At 57.5% G+C, this 14,052-nt stretch overlaps 5 protein-coding genes across 5 annotated transcripts; 2 read left to right on the top strand and 3 right to left on the bottom strand.

Annotated features, from left to right (window-relative positions):
* Positions 1 to 275: 275 nt before the first annotated feature.
* Positions 276 to 956, top strand: TRAVEDRAFT_29669 (uncharacterized protein). The gene has a single exon (XM_008040961.1). The coding sequence runs from the start codon at positions 327 to 329 to the stop codon at positions 492 to 494; it is 168 nt and encodes a 55-aa protein (XP_008039152.1). The 5' UTR covers positions 276 to 326; the 3' UTR covers positions 495 to 956.
* TRAVEDRAFT_59262 (uncharacterized protein) lies at positions 945 to 3,160 on the bottom strand (the record flags this gene model as incomplete). The annotated part of the gene is made up of 2 exons (XM_008041571.1): positions 945 to 2,774; positions 2,990 to 3,160. The coding sequence occupies 2 exons, from the start codon at positions 3,158 to 3,160 to the stop codon at positions 1,074 to 1,076; spliced, it is 1,872 nt and encodes a 623-aa protein (XP_008039762.1). The 3' UTR covers positions 945 to 1,073.
* Positions 3,161 to 5,686: 2,526 nt separating this feature from the next.
* TRAVEDRAFT_125181 (uncharacterized protein) lies at positions 5,687 to 7,807 on the bottom strand (the record flags this gene model as incomplete). Its single annotated transcript, XM_008041570.1, has 7 exons — positions 5,687 to 5,835; positions 5,914 to 5,947; positions 6,017 to 6,303; positions 6,363 to 6,525; positions 6,586 to 7,192; positions 7,244 to 7,659; positions 7,712 to 7,807. The coding sequence occupies 7 exons, from the start codon at positions 7,805 to 7,807 to the stop codon at positions 5,687 to 5,689; spliced, it is 1,752 nt and encodes a 583-aa protein (XP_008039761.1).
* Positions 7,808 to 9,553: 1,746 nt separating this feature from the next.
* Positions 9,554 to 10,911, top strand: TRAVEDRAFT_150215 (uncharacterized protein). Its single transcript, XM_008041569.1, has 4 exons — positions 9,554 to 9,732; positions 9,784 to 9,835; positions 9,900 to 10,255; positions 10,323 to 10,911. Exons 1-4 carry the CDS (start codon positions 9,591 to 9,593, stop codon positions 10,874 to 10,876), a joined length of 1,104 nt encoding a protein of 367 aa, XP_008039760.1. The 5' UTR covers positions 9,554 to 9,590; the 3' UTR covers positions 10,877 to 10,911.
* Positions 10,878 to 12,603, bottom strand: TRAVEDRAFT_65394 (uncharacterized protein). The gene is made up of 8 exons (XM_008041568.1): positions 12,356 to 12,603; positions 12,272 to 12,289; positions 11,866 to 12,211; positions 11,737 to 11,816; positions 11,641 to 11,681; positions 11,440 to 11,590; positions 11,217 to 11,381; positions 10,878 to 11,160 (listed from the first exon to the last, which is right to left on the bottom strand). Exons 1-8 carry the CDS (start codon positions 12,410 to 12,412, stop codon positions 10,966 to 10,968), a joined length of 1,053 nt encoding a protein of 350 aa, XP_008039759.1. The 5' UTR covers positions 12,413 to 12,603; the 3' UTR covers positions 10,878 to 10,965.
* Positions 12,604 to 14,052: the final 1,449 nt, after the last annotated feature.

Raw genomic sequence — 14,052 nt, 5'->3', positions numbered from 1 at the left:
AGCGTGGACGTGGAGGTTGAGAGAGAGAAGCACGCCCGACAGGTCGCGCGCTCTCTGATCGCGGAGAAACCACATTTAGCGCTCGCGCACGCACGGTCGAGCGCGGCGTTGGCGGCCGACGCGCAGTCTTCTCCCTCGAGACGCGTCGGGACTCCGAAATAGCAACGCGCAAATCTTCAAACCGATAGATGCGAAGAGGTACACCTGTCCATGTCAACCTTGATTGAACGATATAAAAATTGGACGGATGTGGCTGTATATAGTACATGAGCGGGCGTACAGACGGAGACTAGGACCGAAACTTGTGCGAGAGACGAGAGGCGAAGATGACTCGACCGAGCGCGGCGAACGTAAGACAAAACAAACAGGGCGCGGAAATCAAGGGCAGCTACGACGACGAGCGCACCGGTATCGTAAGGATGCCAAGTGCGAGCGCGGTGGAGCCTGGGAAATGTGAACGACTATACACAGCAAACAAAGCTGAACAGCGATAGATCGTGCGGCGAGCGAGAAAGACTAGAAAGGCGAAGGAAGATGCGCACAAAACGAAACGTCGAACGTGAACAGTGAACAACACACGACGAGTCCAGACAACGACGGCTGAACACATTCGGGATCCTAGTGGGGTTGGGGAGAGAGGTAGGCTACACGAGACACAAGCGCGTCGCGACAGCGTGATAAGAAACGCGATAAATAGGTAGGCTGGGCGGATGTGGGTAGACAGTCGGCACTGCGCAAAGCCGCGGGGGAGAGCGGTAAGCTGCCGAACGTTCATGACACTGCGTGTGTTGTGTGGGAGGCATGATGGAAGCATCTCCGATAAATAATCGACCCGTGTGGGAATGCGTAAAGTGGAGCGTTGAAGCGTAGAATGGCGTCGTAACCATGGTGTGGAGGTGGAAGGGGAAGGCTACAAAATGTAAGCAGACAATGGGTGGGGGAGGGGGATACACGATGAGTCCGTCTGCCGTCTTGTAAGGCGTCAGGGAACGGGGGAAGACCGATACATTGGAGTCATTTGCATGAGTGGCCGAGAAACCAAGCCGCGACCGGACAGTCGGGGGCGATAGGCTCTATACAAGGTCTACGCCCGCACTTAGCCCGCCGCTCTTGTGTGAGGGCGACGGCGAAGACGGTGGCGGACGTGACGGATGATGAACGCGACGTGACGGGCTGCTATTTGGCGCTGGATGCTCCTCGAACAACCGTCTCCCGATTTGCGACGGACCATGCGACGGTTGTCGTGGCTGTGCTTGTTGCAAGGCGGCTGCGGGCGACGGGGAGACATTGACGTAGTCACTGAGACTAAACGAGGCATTGGGCGTGTGAGGGGGCATGCTGGCAGGTGGCGCTATTGACGGTGGTTGTCGCCGCTCGGTAGAGCCTTGGCGGGGCGAATGAGGCGCAGCGGGAAGCAGCTGTGAAGGCATCTGGTCCGTCGGCGTCGGAGGGGTGATGGTCGGAAGCATCGGCATGTGCACCTCCAGTCGAGTACCGCTGCTTGTCGACTCAACCAGAGTACTCGAAGAAGTGGAAGCCCGCGGTTGCTCGGCCGTCCGCCTCGCAGGCACCGTACGAGGAGACACGGGCTCCGTCGCGACGCTGGAAACCGAGGCGAAACTGCCGCTCATCTCCCGCGAAAGCGTCCGAGCATGACCCCGCCCTCCGCCCTCTCCGCCTTCATATGTCGGAAATAGGACACGGCCTTTGAGGCCTGTGCTCCCGCCCCGGAGAGCTTGGAACGCGGCAGCGTCTCTCGCTTCCCGATCTCGCGTCGACGTCGGCCGAGCCGGTGACGGTGAAGTGGCCATGAGAAGAAGCATGCCGGCCGCATCCGTGTCCTCGAGGCTTCCTACGCGCTCCCGAGACGCCATCTTGGGTGTGCCGCCGCCCTCTGGTCGGAGGTTGCTGCCTGGATGGACGCTCTGTCGGTATGCCATCGCATGCGAGAGAGCAGGCGAGGGTTGTGATAACGCGGGAGAGTGCGGAGGCGTGGCGGCTGAATGCGAGTCGCCAGCAGCGAAAGGAGACTCCTGCGCCGAACTCCCAGGACCCAACCTCGTAGCGCTCTGAGCATAATGAGGGAAGGACTGTGCAGAACCTGGATCCGACCCCGCTGATATACTGGAGCGTGGCGATCCTGCGGTGGCGGAGACAGACGGCCGATGTGCCAGAAGGAAGTGTGTCAGAGTCTTCGCGGCCTCGACGTCGATGTCACCATTCCCAAATGCTTCGGACTGCGGCTCGAAGCTTCCCTCAGCGGTGACGCGTTGTCTCGCTTTGCCTTTGCCCTTGCCCTTGCCCGATGGTGGAGCGCCCGCCTTGTCCTTAGCGCCTTTCTTAGTCTTCGACTTCGCATGGGAGTCTGGTGTGCGTGCGACCTTCGTCGTTCGATGGGGAGTACGGACATGTTCTACTGCCTTCTCCGGAGCCGCGACGGGCGGGTCGTCAGGATTGTGGATGGTCCGAGCGCGCTTGGCGGGAGGAGGCGCCAGTAGGGAGGAGAACAAGCTCTGCGCAGCGGAAGCAGTCACCGGCGGCGGCGGTGCCATTGACCCCCTACGCGCTGCTAACCGCGAGGACTGACCCGCACTAGGACTGCCTGGAATCCCGAAGAAGGTACCGGAGGCAGGCTTGGTGGGTGTCTTCCCATTCGCGGCGTGTTTAGCGGCTGCATGGAGCTGGGAATCCAGATCTAATAGCGTGTTATTGGTCGAGTTGTTCTTGACCTTGAAGTTGGCGTACGAGAGACGAGCACGCAGGTTTAGAGCCAGCTGGATAGGGGGAGAAGGTGGTAGATTAGCCTCAGGTTCACAAGCATAGCTGCTAGCGACAATAGCGGCGATAACACCGATGTAAAAATCAGGGAAGTTCGCCGCACATATATTCAAGGCAGGGTGGAGCTGTGCCGAGGTTTACCGCGATGTTATCCTCAACGGTTGCAGCTGGGAACTGATGGGAGAACGCGGTCGTTTGGGGCGGTACACACCTTGTTGAGCTCTGCTTGCGTGCGTAGTTTCTGAACTACGCGTTCTCTATCATCTGTCGCATGAGCTGAGGTGCCGCTAGGCACGGAGGTAGAAGACGACGCGTCTCCTGGCGAGTGCAGATACCGCGGCCTGGGTGAGGGGGTCGTCGCGGTGGACGAGGGGGTCGCCATGGCGGAAAAGCGCGTCGCGGGTGTGCTCCGCAAGTATACGGAACTGGTGGCGGGTGTAGAATGTGGTGAGGAGGACGAGGGACGCGACGGGAGGCGGTGGTTGGGGCGTCGGCGACGTGTGACTGGAAGAGACGCGGATGGGCAGCCCGCGGCGAGAGCGCGTCGCGTCGAGGGGTACCGGCGCTCCCCGAGCGCTTACGTAAAGGCACCGCGCTTTTTCCACAGGCGCCCATATTGCTCTTCGGTTCAATTTGGCCCGCCCTGAAAAATGCGAGCTTCGGAGCGGAACCAGTTCCATCTACTACTAGCGTGCCCCTCGAGGTACACCCTCCCCGCCCGCTGTCCTGCCACGTCGTGCTCTTCCGCGCGGACGAACTCCTCATCGTGCGCGTCCATAATTGCCTCCGTTCTCATCACAACGCCGCCCCGGATCATCGAGCCGCTGACGCGCACGGTCCGGTGCTTCGATGTCCCAAACGTCCTATTCGAGCGTTTCAGGCACCACGCAACACAACGCCCATGCACCGCCCAAACGGCCCCTCAATGACACGCTTGCAGGACGCGTCTTTCCCTCCAGGCTACTCCGACAGGTGACCGCGACTGGCGTGCGTGATCGGCCCGACAAGATCTTTGCCCGTGTTTATACCACGCAAGCTTCGCGGGCACAACGAGTACTTTATATGTTGAGTGTGTTCGCCTAAAATGAGACCTTAGCATCATCATCGGCCCCTCAAACTCCTCAACACGCACTTCAAGCACGTCCTTTAGCTCAGGGTGTACGCGTTGGTACGTCAACAAGGCCGATAGGGGCACTCTGAAACATCGTTCGCTGCTGAGCGCTGAAAGCCAAACAGACGCCTCTTCCATTTCCGCGCCGTGTGGCGATCGCAGCACCATCTGGAGGTCGCTTGTCCTTTTAAGACGACATCCTTCAGTCGTGCAGCCTCCTGCGCACACCAAAGCGGAGTTCTTGGATCATGCTTTTGCATGGTACGAGCGGTGAACGCGTGTTTACTCCCTAAAGCTCATTCGTCACAAAATCGATGCAGTTAATCTCACATCTACTCTAGGCCCTGTCCTGGCCCGTTGGTATCGGAAGATGCCCAGCATCGCAATGAGCTGTCCACAAACAAACAGACGGGCCAACGCGTATCCGAGGCCCGGAGCAATATTTGTCTATCGGCATGCCACATGGGTAACCTGTGGTGTCACTGCACAGCAAGCGCCTCCCGACACTGATGATCTATATCTTGCCTAGCGTGATTACACTCCGTATGAGGTGTTCAGACCGCCTCTTCGAAGCCGCCGCCTTCCGGTCCCAACGTGATGCACCGCGCCGCTGCCGCGAGCACCGCCTCGCCCGTCAAGCCGTCGTGTTCACCGGTCCGACCGAGTCGGACGCAAGAAACAAGTCAGTGGGCATCACCACCCGACCATCGCGCATGCACTATGGAACGGCGGCGCACATACCATATGTCTCGCCAAGTGCCAACGCTCAAACACGCGACACCCGGCGTAGTCTCATGGGCCTGAGTACGTCCGATCTGGGGGGCAACGCACGCAGGTCGCCTTCCGGCCTCCTTTGAGCGCGGGTTTTTTACACGCTGCCGATACACGTACATGAACGCGTAGTTTCACCTGGCGCATTAGTCGAAGACGGTCAAACGGCAAGCTGCCCACCCTCGATCTAGCACCGGATCTGTGGAGTAGGATGCCGGTGCGAAGCTCCCAAATCCCTGGTTCCTAGACACGCGGCGACTGGGCTCGGGACGAGTTGCCGCCGGGTACAAACGCGGCCAGGAGAAGATGCGGCGATTCACGGCTTGAGAGAGTACAGGGCGGTCCACAACCATGATCTTCCCTGATTTATTGAGGTTAAAGTGCGGTGCTCGGTATATATCGAGATGACTGGAAGTCTCGAGTTGAGAGATTCGGACGTTTTGTGATAAAATAACACCCCAGCGGCTCTCGGAGGCTGCTGTACTTCACCGGTCACCTCCCTATTATATTTGTTGGTTAGCCCTCCAATTACTCTTCCTTGTAGATACCGTCTTGCATTACCCACTCTAGGGTTCGGTCCTGCAGGGCAACAAACGACTCGGGAGATACGAGGAAGGAAACACATCACACGTCGAGACTGCACGGTCGGATAGAGCGTAGTACAACGGAACAAATTACTAGTGAGGGTTTTTTGCGTTTTATACAACAATCGCATGGTTCTAGTATCGAAATCGAGAGTGGGGAGTATTTGAAAGGAAACAGCGAAGACTCTAGTCAAGAAAAGCCCCCGTCTATGTACGTCTAAGAGGTGCACGTGTGTGGCTCTGTGGGGCAAGCATGAGCAACAAATCTACCGGCGGTCAAACGCCAACCGCGCGTAAGAAAGGCCGAAATTTAATTCTAACCTTAGCAGCGCACTCCTTCCCCTTCTCCCTCTCCCTCCCCCACCACCCGCTACCCGCTACCCACCCATCTCCCGTTGCGCTTCCGCCAGTTGGAGCCCTGCCGGGGCCGGGTGTTCGTCAGTCACAGCGCGCCCTGCACGGAAACGAAGCCGTCGTGAAGCATACCCATCAGCGGGGACGTCTCCCGAAACCGGTTCATCGCGGCAAGGACCCGGTCCAGCATCGCCCGGAGGGGCGCACGCGCGTTGCTTGGTCCTGCGGCAGCGGACGCTGTGACGGCCGCGTACGTCGGGCGGGGTAAGCCTGGGGACGGCGCCTGGGGAGCGGCAGCGGGGCGGGCTATCTTACCGATGAGGACGCGGCATACGGCCGTCCAGAGGATCTGTGGTAGGATAGCAGAAAGCCCAGCTCAGACGGGGTGGCGGGGGAGGGGAAGGGAGGGGAGGCGTACCGCTAGGATGGGGTCGACATGGCGCGAGACGATGTTGAAGCTCTCGAGGATGACGGCGGCCGTCTGGGCGGCCACGAGGTCCTTGCCGTCGTTCACCCTGTCGTAGTCCCTGAAGCTGCTGCGTAGTTGGATCGTCGCCGCGCGGGCGAGGGTGTGAGTAACGAGAGAGGTCAGCGCGACGTCAGGGTTGCCCGTGCGGTCAATAGGAGGAACAGTGGCGATGAAGCGGTCGATGAGACCGTCCAGCAGCGCGAATCTACCGTAAAACTCGGTGCGGTCGGTCGTCGCTGGCAGTTGATATGTCAGCCCCACGGTCAGCAGAGCAGACGTGACGGCATAAGCATACTGGAAGACCATTCAGACGCGAGCGCAGTGGCCCGCTCGAACAAGATAGCAGCCTTTGCGCGCAGCGCGAGCTGCGAGTCGCGGCCTCCAACGGGTGGTGCGGGACCCCCGCTCACGAAGGTGTACACCGTGAGCGCACTGCGATAGTCGGGCGGGTACCCACCCTAAAGCGAACGCCCGGTCAGGACCGCGGAAAATCATGATAGCCCTCGGAAGGCACGCACCGCTTCGTACTGCGCCATCTCCAGCGGCCACGGGGTGTCCAGGCCACTTTGGGCCGCGCCGTTGAAGTGGGACGGGGAGCCCATCGCGACGGCCCAGCTCTTGTCCATCGCGTACACGTACCAGAAGCCGCGCATGCGCTCGCCCTCCTCGATCGCGTCCCTGGGCGGCGGCAGGTTGTACTCACGCACTTGCGTGCCCGTGCGTCCGATGCCATGATCCGCAGAACTCCGCATCTTCTGCAGTCGACAGCTGAGCGCCAGCGCAACTGCAGCGCTGCAGTGGTAGCGGCCCTCGAGGAAACGTGACATGGTAAAGAAGTAGTTGGCGACGAGCACTTCGGCTTGAATGAGGTTGATGACACTGTATTGAGACTCTCGGAGGGCGGAGGAGAGGGCGTTAGTAACGCGAGTCTGAAATATCGGCTCATAGGCACGGAGCGCGTTGGACGTGGACAGATGGGCGCCCCAAAGGTATACGGCATTCAGAAGGGCGGGTGAGAGTTGGACCCGCCGGTTATCGATGTTTGGCTGCTGAATTGCCTGCAAAAACCGGGGGACGTGGAGGAAGAAGTTGAGCGAGCCGCTGTGGGAGAGGAACGAGTTGACCCTGCAGCAAATTAGCAATACGGAGATGAGAAGATAACGATACCGAGCTCACATGTTTCGTACGAGGTCTTGTGGAGGCTCCACGGCAGGGTCCTCAGACAAGAGAGAAGCGGCACCTGCCGGCATGGCAGCAGCCACCATATCAGGCGTCACCACGCGGCCTAGTAAAGACCTTCCAGCCGAGCCTATGGACACTGTGGATGAGGTGAGCACAGATTTTTGAAACAGGTCAGCAAGCTCACTGGAGGGAGACTGGGTCCGCAGTCCAGACGTGCCTGCTGGGTTCAAAGTAACGGAAGGTTGTACCAGCTCAGGATGCTCTAGCTCTCGTATACGAGACTCCAAACGAGCGATCTGCTCTTCAAGGACCTGCGTAGGGCTAGGGCCTGGACCGTCTGTGTATTCACAGTCTATCTCCCTGTTAGTACGGATGCACTGCCCACAGACGGGGCGTATGCCGTCACATCTCTGCAGCTGTGTGAGTAATGTCGACGAGAGGGGGGGGGTCATGTCCACACACCATTTTGCGCCTGCGACAATTTAGGCATGCGGCACCCCGCGGAGCTCGTTTGGAAGAGCCCCCGGCAGAGGGGCCTCCGCCGGCAGGGGCATCCATGGTCTGGGACATGACGAGATGGCTGAGGGTTCAGGCGAGAGTTGAAGATGCCGTCTACGAGAGAAGTAGGGCTCGGGGATGACAGATTGGAGAGGGGTCATCAGACATGCCTCTTTATATGGAACCCAGGAGAATGCATATGAATCCACGAACGTAGTCACCGCATTAACAAGCGAGTCACAGGCGTGGTGCGGACGAATGAGGCATGTCGAGTGACGCTGGACCCATCTTTTCGGAAAGGTCTCCGTCCGTCGCGTCCCAATGCACGTCGGTAGTACAGACTACTGAGTCCCGATCTCGGACGACGACGATGAAATTGACGAGACGCTCGGCGTTTGAATTCCAAGGCGCTGGGCTTTGGGCTGGGACGAGCCGTCCCGGGCATGACATGCGAGGAACGCCGCCACGCGTACATCAATCCCTGTGCAAGGGGTAAGTCTAACGGAAATGGCAGGCGTCGGGATGTAAACATCGTATGCTCACCTCAGAATGATCTCAAGGGCGTCAAGAGATGCAAGCACCGGAACGCGGCGGATGGCGGATGATCGTGCCGCTGACTTTCTTACGGACGCTGATGGGTTCAGATTCTCAGACTCTATTGATGCGGATAGGCGGCTCGCGACGACCAGTGTTTGCCTCAATGCAGTGACGCAATGTAGATTAGTCAAAAAGACTCACTCCAAGTTCACGCTCACGTTGACTCACAGTACTCACCGTATGCGGAAGTACATCGGCATACAGAAATCGCCTTCATCCTATGCACGCGGCAATCGCCATCGAGCGCGAAAGACAGGCCATGTGCGGTGAATATCTGGGCGTGCCCTGTCCGTATCGCGATTCGCGATGGCGGCCAGGGTCAGGACGCAGGACAAACGGCAGTGGCAGTGGTGGCGAGCAAACAAGCAACGTTGTCGCGAGGGCGCGCTCCCACGCTTCCCCTGTTTGCTCCGAGCCTCCCGTTTCTTCGGAGTTCATCTCGAAGGCTTCGCCCACGTGGGGCGACGCGCTGAACAACGGTGATGTCACGAAAAACTTCGCTTTGTTTTTCGTTCCGTGCTGGAGCCTGGCAGGAGCTCAAACCTCCGAACGGATGAGCCATCGGGTGAGGTCGGATGGAACGAGCTGCCGTCACTCTCAAAGGTTAAAAATTCTCATGCACAGCACCCACCGCTTATGTTTCCATGAACACAATCCTGCGTTTGGGTCGAGTTAAGTACAGTAAGCCTCTGGCGTCTCCTCAAACTATCCCGAAAGACCGAACTTACCATCGGCATCCGACCTGATCCATGCTTGCCAGAGCAGGGCGTACGGTTACGTGATCCAAAGTCGAAGAACGCCATGCACTCTAGATAAACAGGGTCAGGATGACGTGCAGTGAAATTCTGCTGAAATGAGATGAGATGCTGACGAACAAAGTTGCTCAGCGCTCCCTACTTAGTCACCGCTACCGGTCGGGCGTGAATACAGGCGCCATCTGCACAATGCACCCCGCGTTTAGGTGTAAAGAGCGCACAAGGCTAGGCAGCCACAGAGGAGAGCGAAGTATAGTGGCAATACTTCGTAGTTGCGGTGATGGTATCGGTGGAAAGGTCTCGCAAGCCACATGGCGGTGTTCGAAAAGGGTAGTGCGTTGTTGGGGCTATTGCCTTCTGATCCTAACAAGAGCAAACAAACGCTGCCACCGCGTTCGCGTTTGTGCGCTGCTCGCGTCGGAGTGCTCACCGCCCACCGTCTCTACCTTCACCGACTGCACTTTGTCTGCTGCTTGGCAACTCTTGTAATCATGAGCGCTACTGAAGCTGAAACACAAGTCGCGACCACGACGACCGCTACGAAAAAGGTCAAGAAACTGAAACCCGCTCGCAAGCAGGTCAAACCCGGAGAAGTAGAGAAGAAGGAGGCGCCGCAGACGGGAAAGGAGTACAGTGCGTAATACCGAGGTGCCCACGACCACCATATGCTCATCTTCTGAACAGACATCTGGTATAACAAATGGGCCGGTGGAGACCGCGAGGACAGCTACTCGAAGTGAGTAACCCCAACCTGACACCACCCTGAGAGCAGAGCCTGACTGAGCCGTTCGTGTCCGCAGTAAGGTCAAATCTCAGACGAGGTGCAACATCAAGAAGGACGCCGGACTCACGCGCGCGAACACGACCGGGAACAAGTACTGCTGTCTGTTCTTCGCGCGTGGCTGCTGCCCGTACGGCTGGGAATGCGAATACCTCCACATGCTCCCTGATGAGTCAACCGCCCTCCCCGATACGTCCAAGGACTGCTTTGCGCGCGACAAGTTCGCGGACTACCGAGACGACATGGGCGGTGTCGGCAGCTTCCAGCGACAAAACCGGACGCTCTACATCGGCCGGATCAAGGAGACAGGCACGGGGCCGGAAACAGAAGAGGTCGTACGGCGGCACTTTAAGGAGTGGGGCAAGATCGAAAAGAGTGAGTTACCCAGACTTTGCCGTATTTCTAAGCGGGATCAACTGACCTTCGCGGAATTCGTTAACAGTACGCGTCTTGCAATACCGCAGTGTTGCGTTCGTAACATATGAGTCGGAATTCCACGCGCAGTTCGCAAAGGAGTCTATGGCGTGTCAGTCCCTGGATAACGACGAGATCCTGAACGTCCGTTGGGCGACGGAGGACCCCAACCCTACGTCCAAGGTTGCGGAGAAAAGGCGGTTGGAGGACATGGGAAGGGAAGCCATTCAGGCGAAGATGGACCCTCGAATTGTCGACGCTGTACGCGCTGTTCGTGCGCTAGAGGACGGCACAGAGCAAGACGACGAGATGGAAGAAGACGGTCGGGAAACCAAGCGCCAGAGACTCATTGAGGACTCCTCTCGGTCACCGTCGCCTCAAGAGTACTCACCGCCGCCACCACAAGAGCAGCCCCAACCCAGCTCGGGCATTCTCAGTGCTGATGCGCTAGAAGGCCTGAAGTACTTCGCCGAGATCAGGAAGAAGAACGGGCTGGGTGCTGCCGCCCCGCCGCCGCGGGCTGCCGCCGCACCAGCGCCGACAGGTCTTGGTCTAGGGGACTATGCTAGTGATGACGAGTGATGCTGTAACATTTATGTATATGTAGCAATGGACACGGGATACTGATACATGCTGATGCTTGTACACAATGTCGTGGGTGGTTCCTTGACTTAGTTGACCTCCGTGCCGCCGTCTGCATCGTCGATGCCAACTTCTGATTCGACCCCTCCCGACAGCTGCAAAGCTCGGATGCGCTCCTCCTCTGCTGCAACCGCCTCTTCCTCCTGCTCCTTCCTGTACTTGGCAAGGTCCCAATCTTCCTCGTCTTCCTCTTCGTCCTCGAACCACTCTGGGTTGTACGTAAACTGGGCGGGAAGGATACGTCAGATCCCGAGCGTTTGTGAGGACGTGTAAAGCGTACCAGATCCCTTCCGCTCATGCCGCTGTTCTTGCCTGCAGCGTGCTTGTCGTCCTTGGCTTTCCTGACGGCTTCCTCCTCCGCTTGCTTCTTGTTCATCCGGGTCTGCTTCCACTTCGCGAATGATTCGGGGGTGACTGGCGTAAGATTGGTCCCCAGCTTGTGACGCTAGAACCATCGTCGAATGAGCACTGTATCTATCAGAGTATAAACACGACGGCCGTACCTCCACTTCCAGGAACTCCTCCAACGTGATGGCGTTAGCTTTCTCCGCGTCTTCGATGGCCTTCTTCTGAGATTTGAGCACGAAGCCTGGCGGCAAGGCGTGCCGGTAGTGGCAGGATTCGCCGTTAGGGCACTCCCAGAACCATCCATACCTGCAGCACACGATTAACGTCAAGACGAACGCATGTGAAAATAATCATACTTCTCGGATTCGATAGCCTGGATGAAGAACTTGCAAACAATCTGTTCCGCGTTGCGTTAGCGATGTCTGTTTGCTCCCTGAAGCAAGTGTACTTGCGTCTGTCGTGGTACGCGGGTTCCCGGTCTTCGAAAGGACGACCGTCCGTAGCTTCTCCTCGTCCCACTTGTCCATAGTATCTAAGCAAGAATTAGAGAACGTCACAGCTTGAACTAGAGCATAGCGTACCGGTCGCCTTGTCCTCCCGACTGTCCTCGTACAGGTTCTTCTTCTCCACCTTCCGGCCCACATTCAGGTCATGGCTGAACTTGCACTTCGTGCCCTTGTCGCAGTTGCCCGCCTTGTAGAACACGCAGAGCACCGTCTTCGGGTCCACGCCAAACGGCACCTTCTGCATCTGCACGGGCTTGAAGAGCGCAGCCTCCTCCTTCTTGCGCTTCTCCTCGTCGAACTTCGCCTTCTCGCGCAATGCCTTCTCCTTCTCCTTGTCGAGCACCGCGCGCGACTTACCCGCCTGCGCCTGCTGCTTTTCAATCGTCGCAATCTGCTTCTGCACCTTTGCAGACTTGTTTTTCTATTCGGGGACGAAGGTTATGCCTGCTCGTGCGGGGGACGGTAAGGGAGCGTGACTGACGTTTTTCATGCCAAAGGTCTAGAGAACGCTCGTCAATCACCTCCATCAGGTTGCCGTATAGCACGGTGGGCATGTATTAAGTACCTTGTCATCCTTGACCTTGGACGAAGAACCCGCGGGTTGCTGCTTCTTCGGCGGCATAATGAAATATTACAGTGACAGTGGTCTGGCTAGTGATGGGATGCCGAGGCAAGCAGAGATGCACAGTGAGTGTCAGAATCTTAGGAGGCAAAACCAGGTCTGTCGATTGCGCCGATGAGATGGCGTTGGAACAAGGAGGCGGTTGTCGTCCAGGAGTCGATGAGAACGGCGATGAGGTCCTCGACCAAGGTGGGTGATCGGCTAGCGCTTGATGCTCACGGTGCGGCAACCTGCAGCATCTTCGAAGATAGACGCCCATGGAGTGCATCCTCGTTTGGAAGGTGTAGTAGTTAACTTCGCCTCTAGCTTACCATCGCACGTTCACCGTGAACGGTGGAAGCGGGGGAGACTTATCAGAGGTTTTAATCTACCACCGTATAATAATATTCAACCGCTCTCTTTCTGACCTTGGAAAATTTTCAGGGACATCAGTCGACCATTTGGCTGCATACCTCTCGAAGCTCCATCTAAGTACAAATTCACGCTTTCATCTGGGCATATAGCATGATCTATAAGCCGCATTGCTTCCATTAAATCACATATTGAGCCACATATAGTCATACCAGATATGTGTCAACTTCTACGGACGAAAGGGCTGTGACGTCCAGTGCCCGACAGTTCCGTCCCTGAACGTCGGCCTCAAGTCCCGAATTATCTCAGTATCCACGCCGGCACAATATTGATTCTGGTGCCCCAGCTCCGCATGCCTGCCCGAGGAACATCGGACCTACTCACAAGCGAAGACGGCTGAATACGCAACCCGTCAGAGTGAACCACCATTCAATTTGCTAAAGCATCGAGATCTTGCACCGAATTGAGCTCATGCTCCCGCTCCGAGTGGCATATTTGAGCAACCGACATGTACGCGAGGCACCGAGGAGCGACGACACTGCTTCCAAGAACCCGGAACCCCACCGTACCCACCCCCACCCCGTCTCACTTTACGCAGGACTGCCACAAGCGCCCACGGCGATCTATGGGTATCAAAGGCGCTTGGCACGCACAGGTCCCAAACGTGCCACCCGCACAACGGCGACAATCTCCACCGCCTTTCCTAGTACATGGTCCCTGCCATCGCGGGGCTCGATAAGCCCGACTCCGGCGGGAATGCTGCCTATCGGTGCCCAGACTCATCTTGACTCGAATCTGTTGAATATGAAACCGGTGAACATATAGCCTATGTGCGAGATTGGCTTTCGATGGGCACTGCAGCTGAATGCTATGTGTGTCCGAGGGACGCGGAGAGGAATTCCGTGCAAGGCCCGGGTATAGAGGGTACATAGAGCCGGTCTACAGCGGGTGTCAATACGTCCTTGTTCTCCGAATTTGGGGCACAGGAACGTCCAACTTTAATGATGGCAGTTCAGGCCAAGGTGAACGCGCGTCCATGGAGAGCGAGCGGCGGTTATCTGTTATCAATAGATGGCAAACCCACGGGTGGCGCTTTCAATGCTGTCAGAGGCATACATCGGGCTTCGGCGGCGGAGCTAAGAGAGCAGACTCCATACACTGTACGTCGCGAGTCATATGAGCATAGCATTTCCAACTTTTACTCCGAGAATAGCACTATCTCAAAAAGTCCCACATGTGGCGTCCACTCCGCATCCTGGTCTGGGCGTAAATCAGCAATAAGAATATCC

Source organism: Trametes versicolor, assembly GCF_000271585.1.
Source record: "Trametes versicolor FP-101664 SS1 unplaced genomic scaffold TRAVEscaffold_7, whole genome shotgun sequence".
NCBI lineage: Eukaryota > Fungi > Basidiomycota > Agaricomycetes > Polyporales > Polyporaceae > Trametes > Trametes versicolor.
Note: the sequence above shows the minus strand (reverse complement) of the source record. Positions and strands in the feature narration are given on the sequence as shown.

Excerpts from the sequence above, each read along its gene's own strand:
- TRAVEDRAFT_29669 (XM_008040961.1), top strand. The coding sequence starts at position 327 with ATGACTCGACCGAGCGCGGCGAACGTAAGACAAAACAAACAGGGCGCG.
- TRAVEDRAFT_150215 (XM_008041569.1), top strand. The coding sequence starts at position 9,591 with ATGAGCGCTACTGAAGCTGAAACACAAGTCGCGACCACGACGACCGCT. Across the intron at positions 9,733-9,783 it reads GCAGACGGGAAAGGAGTACA|ACATCTGGTATAACAAATGG; the intron begins GTGCGTAATACC and ends TCTTCTGAACAG. Across the intron at positions 10,256-10,322 it reads GTGGGGCAAGATCGAAAAGA|TACGCGTCTTGCAATACCGC; the intron begins GTGAGTTACCCA and ends ATTCGTTAACAG.
- TRAVEDRAFT_65394 (XM_008041568.1), bottom strand. The coding sequence starts at position 12,412 with ATGCCGCCGAAGAAGCAGCAACCCGCGGGTTCTTCGTCCAAGGTCAAG. Across the intron at positions 11,817-11,865 it reads TCGGGAGGACAAGGCGACCG|ATACTATGGACAAGTGGGAC; the intron begins GTACGCTATGCT and ends ATTCTTGCTTAG. Across the intron at positions 11,161-11,216 it reads GCATGAGCGGAAGGGATCTG|TTTACGTACAACCCAGAGTG; the intron begins GTACGCTTTACA and ends CTTCCCGCCCAG.